Source organism: Streptopelia decaocto (assembly GCF_964273445.1).
Source record: "Streptopelia decaocto genome assembly, contig: HAP1_SCAFFOLD_226, whole genome shotgun sequence".
NCBI lineage: Eukaryota > Metazoa > Chordata > Aves > Columbiformes > Columbidae > Streptopelia > Streptopelia decaocto.
In genome coordinates, this window is record NW_028116888.1 from 43,007 (window position 1) to 57,092 (window position 14,086).

Here is a 14,086-nt window from a genome sequence, read left to right on the forward strand (position 1 = left end):
GATTCCTGTCTCAAGTCACAGATGCTTGGGAGGCATCAATTTCTCAGAAGAAAGATTCTTCCATTCAGAGTGCTGGTAGGAAATGTATTTTGCTGAGTAACTGGATACAATTATATATTTTACTATATACTTACCATCATGTAAATATTTTTTTCCTTATGATCACATAGACAGAAAACACAGATCTGTTGAGATCACTGTAAACATGGCATTCTAAAAAGAGAACGGTTCAATTAACAGTTCAATTATCTTTCTTAATACTGTAGGCTTTGCTAGGATAGAAATCTTGAGAACTTTTTTTTTGAATGGATGGAAAAGGAAACCAAATGAAAGATTTAAAGTGAAGATAGTGTCTTCTTGCAACTTTAAGAATCAAATGTTATTGTTGTTTTATTTCTCTATTCTTTGTTTTGAATACTCTAAATATCAGTGTTTTCTCATGAGATCAAAATGAGACTTTTCAGGATGTGCATTAAGAACGAGAGGAGAACTTCTGATCCTCCACTACATTTGCCTTCTCAGCACTCTCTCTGTTATCTGTGCATCTCATCTCCCTCATCCTCCAGGTATTTCCTCCTGCCCTGACTAAACTGACCATGTCTGCAGTCCCATTTCCAGCAGCTGATCTGCACACAACACTTGCCATTGCTCTCTGGGTTTCCCTTCCTCTTACTCTTTGATCACTCAGACACTTGTCAACAACCCAGTTGCTGCTTTCAGCTTCAAGGAGTTAAAAGCTTCCTTGTCTTTCAGTAGTCTGTCTATTCTGTCTTTACCCAACTCTTTTATTGTGTTTATTTTATAATTTCCTTTCTGTCTAAAACATTTCTTGCATGGTTCTGCCTTGGAGAAGATGAACCTCAGTGGTGGCAGCTTGTCCTTGGTGTACAGTTGAGGAGTGTGTTTACTTTTAATCATGACTCTTATCAGTTGTATTTTGTTTGTTCAAGGGTAAAGCAAAGTCCCTCTTTGCTGTGTGCACTTGGGTCTCCAAGGAGAGCAGGTGGGAGCTGGTGCAAAGGAGCTGGCACATCCAGCTGCAGATGCAGTGAAGTCTGGTGTGAGGAAAAGGGATGCAAGGCCCAGGGGGCCCATGAGAGAAACGATGGGGTTGGGAGGTGAGGAGCAAGGTTGTCCACACGGTGTGAGACCTCAAGGGACAGCTTCTCCAGCCAGTCCAGACCTCCTGAGGAGAGACCCTGGATCAACATCAGACAATGCTGCAATCACATCTTCTCCACACTGAAAAGTATTAAAATACACCCTTTACAATAGAAAGACTTTTTTATCAGAAGCTTTTTGAAATCTTTCTCCATAATTACACAAAGAAAACTCTCTAATTAACTATACAAGATTGGAAGGACATTACAAGAAGAGTTTGTTAGAGTTTTCTTGAGTGTAATGAGCCCCATGGTGCATTTGGTGCTGAGTCCTTGAACATTACTCAGGTGCTGAGAGGAGATTGCACAAACCTTTCCAGAAGTCAAAGCCAGAAGAAAAAAGTACTAAGTTCCTTGAAGTATTAATGAGTTCCACTGAGGGCAAGTACCAGCAAAGCCTCCCCAGGGACTCGTTAGAGCAGAGAACTGGAGGCCATGATGGCAGATAAACAAAGGGAAACGTGCAGGCAGCTGAGGTGCTGAGCAAACCCTGGTTTTGTCTGATGAAGCAGAGAGGCCAAGGCCTGACCCCCAGCCCCTGGGAAGGCAGATCCTGTCCCTCACACATTGCTCAGGGCTCTTCCTGGGGCAGGGGATGTGGGCTGTGTGGTGTGAGTGGAGGACAATGGGGTGACAGTTCCCAGCCTTACTGGGGGTGTGCAAGGAGGCCATGGGGTGCCCCAGTGCCTGAGGACAACATGTCTCCTCACAGGCCTTGGTGGCAGAGGCGATGGCCATAGCCAAGGGGACAAAGACTTGGGTTCTCCTGGTGACATCCAGCCTTGCCAGTGCCCTTTGCCATCTCCACCACAGGTTGTCCTACACTGTCCCACAGCTGCTTCTGTTTCCCTGCAGGCTGTAGACACCCATCTCGCTTCCTCCCCTTGCTCTCACCCTGGTATTTCCATACACTGACTGATGTGTCTCCACTCTCATGCTCCGTTCCTTGAAACACAATTACGTGGACTGATCTCCTGCTCCTTCTGGATGATTTCTCCACCACAGCACTGCCCTTTGAGTGACATTTCTTCCTCCTCATGTCCAGTCTCCACCTTCTAATCTAGAACTGTGTGGCAGTGTTTCTCTGCTCTGCTGTAGAAAGGAGGATCCTGAAAACTACTGACCTGTCAGCCTCTTACCTGTGCCTGGGAAGATCATGGAACAGATCCTCCTAGAAGCTGTGCTAAGGCACAAGGAGGACAGGGAGGTGATTTGAGACAGCCAGCACAGCTTCAACCCAGGGCAAGTCCTACCTGACCAACCCAGTGGCCTTCTATGATGGAGTAACTACATCAGTGGACAAAGGAAGGGCTATGGATCTCATCTATCTGGACTTCTGTAAAGCCTTTGACATGGTCTCTCACAACATCCCTCTCTTTAATTTGGAGAGGTATGGATTTGATGTCTGGACTGTTCTGTGGGTGAGGAACAGGCTCAATGGTCGCACCCAGAGAGTGGTGGTCAATGGCACAATGTCTGGATGGCCACTGGTGACAAGTGATGTCCCTCAGGGGTCCACACTGGGATCAGTACTGTTTAATATCTTCATCAATGACATAGTGGGATCAAGTGCAGCCTCAGCAAGTTTGTGGATGTCACCAAACTGAGCAGTGTTCCTGATATGCCTGAGGGACAGATGCCATCAAGAAGGGCCAGGATAAGCATGAGAAGTGGACCCATGTGAATCCCAGGAAAGACATGGATGTGTTGGAGAGAGGCCAGAGCAGGGTGACCGAGATGATCAGAGGGATGGAACAGCTCTGCTGGGAGGACAGGCTGGGAGAGTTGGTGCAGTTCAGCCTGGAGAAGAGAAGGCTCTGGGGGGACCTTATTGCCGCCTTTGTGTACTTAAAAGAAGACAATAAGAATGATGGGGAGAGACTTCTGAGCAGGACATGTTGTGATAGGACAAGGGGTCATGGTTTTGAACTAGAAGGGGAGAGTTAAAGGCCAGACGTGAGGAAGACATTTTTTACAATGGGGAAGATGAAATATAAGCATCAATTGCCCAGAGAGGTGGTGGATGCCCCATCCCCGGAGACATCCCAGGCCAGGCTGGATGGGACTCTGAGCAACCTGAGCTGGCTGAAGACGTCCCTGCTCATAGCAGGGGGTTGGACTAGATGGCCTTTCAAGCTCCATTGCAACACTCTCTATGATTCTATGATTCCTTCCTCCAAGGAAAGCTCCACCACCTGGGAAATGACCCTTCAAGCAGAGAATCACAGGATCATAGAATCATAGAATCATTTGAGTTGGAAGAGACCATTCAGATCATGGAGTCCAACCATAACCTAACTCTAGCACTAAACCATGTCCCTAAGAGCTTCATCTATACATCTTTGAGACACCTCCAGGAATGGTGACTCAACCACTTCCCTGGGCAGCCTGTTCCACTGCCTCACAAACTTTTCCATGAAGAAATGTTTCCTAATATCAATTCTGCACATTTTCTGGCAAAAGGTGAGGCTGTTTCCTCTCATCCTATCACTTGCTACTCAGGAGAAGAGCAACGCCCTCCATGCTACAACCTCTTTTCAGACAGTTGTGGAGAGCGAGAAGGTCTCCCCTCAGTCTCCTTTTCTCCAGGCTAAACACCCCTTGTCCCTCAGCTGCTCCTTAGAAGCCTTGTGCTCCAGACCCTCAGCAGCCTTGTCCCCCTCCTCTGCACTCGCTCCAGCACCTCAAGGTCTTTGCAACTCTGAGGAGCCCAAAACTGAACCAAGGGTTTGAGTTGTGGTCTCACCAGCATCAAGTACAAGGGGATGATAACTGTCCTGTTTCTGTCCACTACTCTGTTCTTGGTACAAGCCAGGAGGCCATTGGCCTTTTTGGCCACCTGGGCACACACTGGCTCATGTTCAGCTGCTGTCAATCAACACCCCCAGATTTTACATCTCTGCTTCTGCCTCTTTGTTTTCTTCTTCCTCTGTCTATTCTGACGTGAAAGAGCTCTCGATGGAAAAGATTCATGGAATCCTACAATAACACAGGTTGGAAGAGACCCCTGAACACCATCTCTGTCCCACTGACATTTATGGCACCCCAAGGAATAGCTGACAGTGTTTGTGCTCCCTTGGGTTCATCTCACCACATGCACACACTGGACATGCACATGATGTGTATGTTTATAACTCATCTGCACAATGAAAACACGGACTTTTGACCTAGTGTTTCATAGAATCTTAGAATGTTCTGAGTTGGAAAGACCCACGAGGATCATGGAGTCCAACTCCTGTCCCAGCACAGGACACCCCACAGGTCATACCGTGTGTCTGAGGACGTTGTCCAGTCTCTTCTTGAACACTGTCAGGTTGGGGCCGTGACACCTCCCTGGGGAGCCTGTTCAGTGTCCAGCACCTTTGGGGGAAGAACCTTTTCCTCATGTCCAACCTGAACCTCCCCTGACACACCCTTCTTCCATTGCCTTGGGTTCTTTCATTGGTCACCACAGAGAAGAGATCAGTACCTTCCCCTCCTTCTCCCCTTGTGAGGAAGCTGTAGCCACCATGAGGTCTCCTTTGAGTCTTTTCTTCAGCTCTGATGTTCAGAAACCCCTTGGTTTGCTTTCTGAAGCAGAAAGGAGGAGCCATGAGCTCCAGGCAATGGGAAGGGGGATCCTGTCCCTCACACACGGCTCAGGGCTCTTCCTGGGACCGTGGGATGTGGGTGTGCAAGGCCCAGGGAAGGACAACACTGGTACAACAGCTTCCAGCTTCCCCTTGGGGCTGCAAGGAGGCAGCGAGGCCCCAGTGCCATGAGGACAACATGTCTTCTCCTGGGCCTCAGTGGCAGAGACAACTGCCCTGGCCAAGGGGACAGAGACCTGGGTTCTGTGGGTCCCTTCCAGCCTTACAGCGCCCTTTGCCATCTCCACCACAGGCTGTTCTACACGGTCCTACCCCTGCCCCTCTTTCCCTGCAGGCTGCAGACACCCATCTCGCTTCCCCACCTGCTCTCAGCCCAGCATTTCTGCACCTTCCCTGCTGTGTCTGCACCCTCACTGGCTGCTCTTTGGCACACAAACCATGGGCTGATCCAGGTCCCTCTGGGTCACCTCTTGCCCCACAGCACTGCCCTTCTGTGACATTTCTTCCTCCTCATATCCATTCCTCACCTGCCAAGTAGACTTCTTTTTTCTCTTTCCTGATTCTTCCCACTATCAAGAAAAGCTCGACCATCTCATAAACTGCCCTTCATGCAGGGAACCCAACCCATTAGGCTTCTTGTGGTCTTTTACCTGACCAGAGAGAAGTCACCTCGCCATGGTCTTCTAAATCCCATGAGTGCTGCTGGCCTTTCAGCTTCTCTGACAGACACGACCATGTCCCTGCCGATGTTCCATCATGTTCTCAGGTGGGATGGACATGACAACCCGTCTCTGTTCCTGGGTAAGACCTGTGGGCACTTGGGCAGAGGTTCTTTCCCAGCCATGTCCCTGCTGCTGGGCTGTCACCTGCAGCCACCTGACCCCACTGTCCCTTCACAGCCAAAGTCTTTCCACTCAATTATGAGTTTCGGAGACTCAACTGACACCATAATCCCACACCCATCCATCCCCCCCTTATGGGCCACGACCTGACTAGATAAAACTACGCTTGTTTTATCAAACTGATCAAATCTATTTCCTGCTAAAGATCTGAGAGGAGAAGCATTCTTTACAGGAATGTGAAATGTTGAAACCTTTTCTATGTCCTCTCCTACCTCTTTCATTTTTTATTGTTTTCCTTATTCCTCGTTGCTCATGGTGAATTCGCTACCTGAAGTGCAAAGCCAATCCACACTCAGAGATGAGATCTTGTTTATTCCAGAGTTGTGCAAGTCTGGATGCTGGAATGAAACCAGCACAACAGACAGAGAAGGAACATCTATTATACACAAATCTTATCCCTACATTCAGACCCTCCCGGCAGTCCTAAAGAGCCAAGTGTTCACACATTGGCATATTGGTTACATAATCATTTTACCACTACACATGCTTGTTGAGAGAGGGTCCCGGGCTGAGCCTGGGGCTCCCATCCTGGGGATGTGTGTTTTAGTATTATAATGAGCGTAAAAGGAGCAAAGCTCAGCTAAAGGACACTTTATGTAACAGTCTTGAGACAGATGTTAAGACTCAACTAATTGTGCAGGCTCCAGAGTGTCTGCGCTGCAAGGACAGTATTCTTTGCAGGTTCTGATTAGGTGTTTGAAACATCACTTTTATCTTTGTTAGAGCAGCAGACTGACCAAAACTGAGAGGATTTACATATTTTAGGTTAGCAATTGTAGGATGGTGTTTTTGCTGACTCAGGTTCATGTCACCTCACATACTCATGTGCATGCTCACATCTCATCTGTAAAATGCAAACATGAACCTCTCACCTACTCATTCAGTGTAATTCCATGGAGGGACAAAGACCTCTGAGCTGGGGTGAGAGGCCAGAGTTGGAAATGGTGGTTGTGAGGGGCCAGTCCATGGTGACTGACCTGGGGCTCCTTCCATGGGGTGTCCAGTGCACAGGGGCACAGCCCAGCCCCTGCTCTGCTGGTCCTGCAGGTCTCTGGCAGGAGCCTGGCCACACTGCTGTGTGCCAGCCCTGCACACACACACTGTTCAGATGCACACTGATGTTTCATCTGTGGCCACTTCTGTAGGAATAAGTTTGAGAGTAACTTTGCAAGAAGATATAAACCATCATGTGCCGCCCAAAGAAGATCGCTTTTCCTTGTGCAAGTACTGTTACTGAGGCCAGCTCTGTGACAGCAGTGCCCATTGCCTGTCCCTGCCTGCGCCCACAAGACTGACACACAGCAGGATGATGACCAAGCTGCCAGAGCACTCAGACCTTGCACCAACACAAGGGATGAGAAGGAGAGTGTGGGAGTGGAACCAGAACAGCTCTGGAAGAACAAGCGCTGGTGCTCCCTGGCAGGGCTGCCATGCCAGAACTGTTTTCCCCTCAACCCACGCACAGGAACTGTCCCTGCAGCTCCAAAAAGGCCTTGCAGGAAGGATATAGTGGAAAACAAGTCACTAAAGAGACCTTTATTCTTTTTAGAGACAATGAGACCACTGCTGCTCATTTACACAGCCAACAGTTATAAAAGAAAAGCCAGCAGTGAATTAAAAAGGGGATGACAGCATTATCACAATAAGAAAACAACCAACAACACCAGAAAATCCAGTTGACAGGCTGGGCTTGTAATTAGCTACATTAAAACTCCTGTATAGAAGAAGATGGGCAGTTTATTGATTCTGAAAACAGAGGGATATGAGTTTGCACAGGGCATCCTTGAGCTCCTGGTTCCTCATGCTGTAGATGAGAGGGTTCACTGCTGGAGGAACCACTGAGTACAGAACAGACACCACCAGATCCAGGGATGGGGAGGAGATGGAGGGGGGCTTCAGGTAGGCAAACATGGCAGTGCTGAGGAACAGAGAGACTACGGCCAGGTGAGGGAGGCAGGTGGAAAAGGCTTTGTGCCGTCCCTGCTCAGAGGGGATCCTCAGCACGGCCCTCAAGATCTGCACATAGGACACCACAATGAACACAAAACATACAAAGAATACAGATGCACCAAATATAACAAGCCCAAGTTCCCTGAGGTAGGTGTCTGAGCAGGAGAGCTTGAGGATCTGGGGGATTTCACAGAAGAACTGGCCCAGGGCATTGCCCTTGCACAGGGGCAGTGAAAATGTATTGGCCGTGTGCAGCAGAGAATAGAGAAACCCAGTGGCCCAGGCAGCTGCTGCCATGTGGACACAAGCTCTGCTGCCCAGGAGGGTCCCGTAGTGCAGGGGTTTGCAGATGGCAACGTAGCGGTCATACGACATGATGGTGAGAAGAAAAAATTCTGCTGAAGCTAAAAAGACGAAGAGAAAGAGTTGTGTAGCACACCCTGCATAGAAAATGACCCTGGTATCCCACAGGGAATTGGCCATGGACTTGGGGACAATAGTGGAGATGGAGCCCAGGTCGAGGAGGGCGAGGTTGAGCAGGAAGAAGTACATGGGGGTGTGGAGGTGCTGGTCCCAGGCTATGGTGGTGATGATGAGGCCGTTGCCCAGGAAGGCAGCCAGGTAGATGCCCAGGAAGAGCCAGAAGTGCAAGAGCTGCAGCTCCCGTGTGTCTGTGAACGGCAGGAGGAGGAACTGGGTGATGGAGCTGCTGTTGGACATTTGCTTTTCCTGAGCAGGTGGCGCTGTCATCAGAAAAAAAAAAAAGACAGTGAGAATCCAGGGCAGAGTCCTCTGACAAAAATCAAACCAACTCCCATAGACCCTTCCCTGTCACACACAGACACTCTTGTGTTTTTCTAGGAGTACCTTTTTCAGCACTGTGGCTGCAGCCCTGCTTGGGGCTGGAAAATGTGCAACCAAGAGCAGGGACGCTGCCCATGGGCCGTCAATAAGTCAGCCCAGCTCTGCAGAAGTGGGGCCACGGGAATGGTGGGGACTGTCCTGGTTCTGCTAACACAGAAGGGCTGTCAGCACTTGCATTCCCAGTGATAGGGAAGAGAGATGGTGAAGGCAGTTTAAGAGTTCCAGGTTTTTTTACATGGGCTTCAGCTTTGTCAGCTGGAACCGCTCCTGGTGCAGAAGGGAGTGTCAGCATCTGTACCCCCAGGCCTGAGAAACTGAGTTTGAGAGGTTGACGTTTCTACAGCTCCTTCTCCCCTCCCACCCTGGGGAGTGTTCTTGGGTGCCAGAAACCCTCAGCATTTCTGCTGCACTCAGGGAGAACAGAGCGAGTCCTGCGAGACCAGAGGGTGCCTGTGGGTCAGTGCAGAGTGAGGGCAGCTGGTCTGTCCCTCTCTCTTGCTCCAGCTGCCCTGGGCTGGCACCTTTCTGAGATGGAGGCTGATGACACTCCCATGTTACCCTGAAAAGCCACCAGGCACTGCTGAGAGCAGAGGGATCCACCTCAGACCATGACAGGTCTCACCCTTTCCTAAGGTCTCAGCACCCAACGTTTGGCCCCGGACACACACAGCTCATTCCCCATCCCCACAGACTGCATTGCCCACACCCCACAGGTCAGAGCAAAGCTGGGACACGTGTGCCAATGGACACACCTGCAGGAAAGGACCCACAAGATCAGGCTGTGACTCTGCAGCTGAAACTGCCATCCCCAGAGAGCCTGACAGCAAGAACAAGATCCCAACAGCAGTGACCCAGAGCAGGGGAGCAAGAAAGGAAATGCGGTGAGGGTGGGTGTGAGAGAGGCCAGGGCAGAGGCAGCCGGGCACTCAGACAGCGTCACCCTTCCCCAGCTGTGCAGCCACCTCCCAGACACCAACATTGCCGGGCAGCTGCTCTCAGCCCCTGTGCTCTGCAGAGGAACTGGAGCTCTGGCTGCACAGGAGCTGCTTCATGCCTTGGAGCCCCCGGCCCTGAGGGCAGAGGCTTTGCTGGGTGGGAGAGGAGGCCAGGGGGCTGCTCACAGGAGGGATCTGCACTGAAGGGGGTCACAGGGACTTTTCTCTGTTCTCCCTCCCATAACAATTCCGGGTTTGGTTTCCTCTCATTTCTGATCATTTCCCTGCTGCCTGGAGATTCTCCCCTGGGAGGTGTTTCCCTGTCCATGTCTGTTCCCTGTCAGTGCTCACAGACCATCCCACCCTCTGTGCCCTCCCCCTGGCCCTACAGATCCTGCCTGTTCACAGGGCACTGCCTGCGGGCATCTTCCTGTCTGCAGGCTGGAAAACAGATTACAGATTAAGTGTAAGGTGTCCAGCAAAGGTGATGCTGGTTCTGCGTAGGCAGAGGACAGGCAAGGCATGCCAGGATTCTCTTGAAGACCTACTGCAGTTCATGTGTCTCAACTATTTGTTTGAAATTAAGAACGGCCTTAATCACCACCCATTCCCCAGAGTAGGAGACTGAAAACACAGACTCAGGGAGGTTCCTTATCTTTGTAGTACTCTTTGTCTTCTTTTCCTTGAAACCTCCTCTTGTCAATATTCTGGAATGAGCTGGAGCTGTGAGCAGCCCCGACCCACGGAGAACCCAGCAGCAGAAGGACCCTGCCCTGCCGGGGTCGCTCCTTCCCCCCACAGCTTCTCCCCTCAGTGTTGCTGGGCTCTCCCGGGCAGGCTGAGCGCTGACCCTGGCAGGCGGCAGAGTCCCTGCCTGGCACAGCCCTGGGGTGCAGGGACCCTGCTCTGCAGGACAGCCCTGGGCACCCCTGGGTGCTCATTTACATTTACACCCCACAGCCATCCTGGGGAGAACGCAGCATTCACGTCTTGTCACTCTGACAGTGCAGAAGGCAATCCCTGCTCTGCAGCACATCCTCCCCTCTGATCAGAGAATCTCTGAGAGCTGTACTTACATCTCTTGCAGGCTCTGCAATGTGACAGCTTTCTGAGATCCTACCAAGATTTGCAGATGCAATGTCCTGCAGCCACAGGCTTCATATCTGAGAGGATTTCATTTCCAGTGAACTCTCACCATCCTCCCAGCCCAGACTGCGTTTCCCTCTCTGTGCCTGGCTCCTGTGCCCTCGGTGCTGCAGGCAGAGCCCTCACCCTGCTGCGTGTGCAGAGGAGCTGCTCCTGGGCAGAGCTGTCTCTCTGCAGCGCTGCCGCTGCCATGAGCTCCCTGTGTCCCAGGAGCCCAGCCCAGCTCAGCAGCACAGGAGCAGCCCATGATGTCCCTTTCTCTGTCCCCTCTGGGCTCCTCCAGGTGTCCCTGGGGCTCCAGGGGCACATCCTTTGAGACAACCTGAAGTAATCAGTGATGTTGATTATCTCTCCTCTGAAGAGACACACCATTGTGTTCTTTGTATTAAACAATGAATTAGTATGAGAACCAACTTTTCTTGTCCCATCATTAGACAGGACACCAGCAATATTACAGCAAAGGATCTAATTCTTCCAAGCCCGGGGAGGAATATCTTCAGTTGAATGAGTTCAGGCATTTTATTCTGGTTTTATACTCCAAGGTCTAGAGAGACATTCATCAATCTTTGGCCATGTCACGTCTGTGCTCTGCAGCAAAGCCTTTGCACACATGGGCTCTTGGACACTTGGTACCAGGTTTCTTGTGGCAGGTCAGAGCTGGGCTGGTGCCACAGCTGGGGTGGCTCAGCCCAGATGTGAGGCAATGTCCTCAGCCAGGGATCTGACTGGGGGAGCTGGAGCTGTCAGTGCTGCAGACAGAGCTGTGACACGGATGGAATGAACTGCCAGGCAGGGTGGCAGGAGTGAGTTCATCTGGTCTCAAGGACAGCAGCCGCCAAGCACAGCAACAGTCCAGATCAAAACTCAGCCCAGACCTGTAAGGCAATTCAAGGGCCCCATAATGAGCTGTTACTACTGCAGGAACAGTTAAAGGACAAACAAAGATGCTGTGTGGCCACTGAAGAATATAATAAGAGGTGAGAATCCCTGTGTCCTCTTGTTCTCCCTCTTCAGCAGCAAGGTCTCTGAGATCTCTTTGACTGGAGTCAGAACAAGCAGCAGTGCATGGGGTCCAAGTCAGAGGTCACTGGAACTAACACAATCCTCTCCAGTCTATGGGACAGCAGGGGCAGCATCCCAGGAGCTGGGACAGCAGGACGATGTCACATTGAGGCCACCCTCCACCATCTTGGAAAGCTCATGGAGACTGGGGGGACTCCCTGACCACTGGCAGCTCTCACACAGTGTGTGCACTTTTCAAAATGGCCAATGGGTGAGCAGGGGAACTAAGGGTTGTGCCCCAGAGCATGTCCACTGGGACCCCATTTCTGTGTGTCTGGAAGAGAAGGTGACAGGGTTTACCCAGGGCAGGTTGTGCCTGTCCATCCTCTTTGTTTTCTGTGAGGAAAGGACAGGGTTGTGGATGTGGGGAGAACATTGATGGTCTGTTACCATTGGTGGTCTGTTACCTGGAAGGCAGCAAGGGATTCAGCATCATCCCCCACAATATTCTTGTGCCCAAGGTAGGATATTATGGTCTGTGTCAGTGTGCAAGTAGATGGGTAAAACCAATCTGGATGGTTGGGCTTGGAAAGGTGCTGTAGAAAGGGAGAAACTTTCCAGTCATGAGGACAGTCAAGCACTGGAAGCTGTTTCCAAGGAGTGCACACCCACTCTGTCCCAGAAAGTGACCAAGATGTGTCTGGATAAAGCCCTGAGTAATCTGGTCTGACCCTGCTGTGAGCAGGAGGTTGGTCAAGACACCTCCTGAGGTCCCATCCAGCCTGAATGACTCTGTCCTTCCTTCCCCTTCATGTTTTCAGTTTAGACAAAGCTCTCAGGTTCTCCCTTACCACAGGAATAATTCACATGAGGTGCAAGGCTGCTTTACAAGTGCCCCCAAACAGTCTTGACCACATCTTTTCCATCCTTTTACTTTTGCCCTGAGCCAAGATCTTATTTTTTGCTGTCCTAATGCCTCTCCAGAAAGAACAGCCTGTGTTGTTAACCCTTTCAGAGCAGGTTGCTCAGCAGGTGTCAGCATCCATGTACAGAGTCTGTACATCAGCCAGACACAAATCCATCATTATAGAAGTGGAGACGAGGCTCTTGACCAGCTCCTTGCACCCAGATATCAGCATGACATGTCTGCTGAGATGCCAGGGAACACCTAAAATCTACATGAAGGGTATGTGAGTCCTGGTTGGGTATCCTGGCTTGTTTCCTGACCCATGTGGTGCTTCAGGCTGTGAAGAGAATCAAAACCAGCCATTGGACTGGGGTAGTTTCATTTTACACGTGTCACACAGGGCAGATGAAGGGAGCTCAGAACTCCAGACTCTGCTGCACTGTTGGGACTGCAGAGACTGGAAATGCAGGTGACAGTGTGTGTCAGTGCACACACATAAAGATTCTGGCTTCCTTTGGGCCTTTGCACTGACCTGGGATCTGTTCCTTGGCCTTCTTTGTCTCAAAAAGAAACTATTCTCCTATGCAACCTCCACATCACACCACATAAGAAATAATTAAAAGGTATAAAAATAATGAAAGAAGCACAATTTTCGGGTAATTCTGTCCAAGAGGTGTACTCTTCAAATGATTAAAACAAAAAAGAAGTGAGAGAAAAAGCATTGTTCTAAGAAATTCTTTCAAGACTCAACTACTGAGGTGTTGTAGATGTTTTGAAAACCAAGAATGACTGTTAGGACTGAAATTAAAGAGATTTAAATCATCGTCATCATCAGTGTGAATGAGGAGTTCCCTGTTACTGTTACTAGTGACAGCACCACTGTTCACAAACATCCTTCAGCCCATCTCCATTTTTCCTGGGCTCCAAAGCTCATCCTGCTCAGAGTTTGACAGGATTGCTGCAAACCCCTGTGACCCAAATCTCTCCAACTGTCTCTGCTCAACAGCCTTTTACCCCAGGAAGGGGAAAACTCCCAATGCAGACACCAACCCAGTGCCCAACCTGCCTGGAGAGCCAGGACAGTTGTGCCACACAACAGCAGCCTCTGAGGGAACGTGGAGGTGATGGAACTGAAATGGTTTCAACCCAAATCAGAGAATCAGAGAATCATTTAGGCTGGAAGAGACCCTTAAGAACATGTAGTCCAACCGTAAATCAAACACGGCCAAGTCCACCACTAAACCATGTCCTAAAGTGCCACATCTGCACGTCTTTTAAACACCTCCAGCAATGGAAGCTCCAATCCTGAGCTGGCAGGACACCATTGGCTGCAGTTGGACATAAGATACTGGTCACGGCTGTGAGTTCAGCCCTCGCTGGCAGAATGTCTCACACCCTCACTGAGGAGGGCAGGGGGCTGGGAGATGGGAGCACGTTTCTGTTTCCAGATCCCAGCACAGAGCCCAAACCATCCTGCCCTTGAACTCCGGATCTCATTTCCTGAGATGCAAAGCTGGTGGGGCTTCTGTGGATAATCGTGTTAAAAGGCATGAATAATCCTTCAAGTGTTTGTGTAATATGTCTAGGAATGTCAGTCGTATATGCTTATATTTACGTATTTTTATAATAA

The 14,086-nt window shown here is 50.2% G+C and overlaps 1 protein-coding gene across 1 annotated transcript; it reads right to left on the minus strand.

Moving 5' to 3' along the window:
• Positions 1-7,389: 7,389 nt before the first annotated feature.
• Positions 7,390-8,322, minus strand: LOC309452025 (olfactory receptor 14J1-like; the record flags this gene model as incomplete). Its single annotated transcript, XM_082076707.1, has 1 exon — positions 7,390-8,322. The coding sequence occupies one exon, from the start codon at positions 8,320-8,322 to the stop codon at positions 7,390-7,392; it is 933 nt and encodes a 310-aa protein (XP_081932833.1).
• Between the last annotated feature and the right edge of the window lie 5,764 nt (positions 8,323-14,086).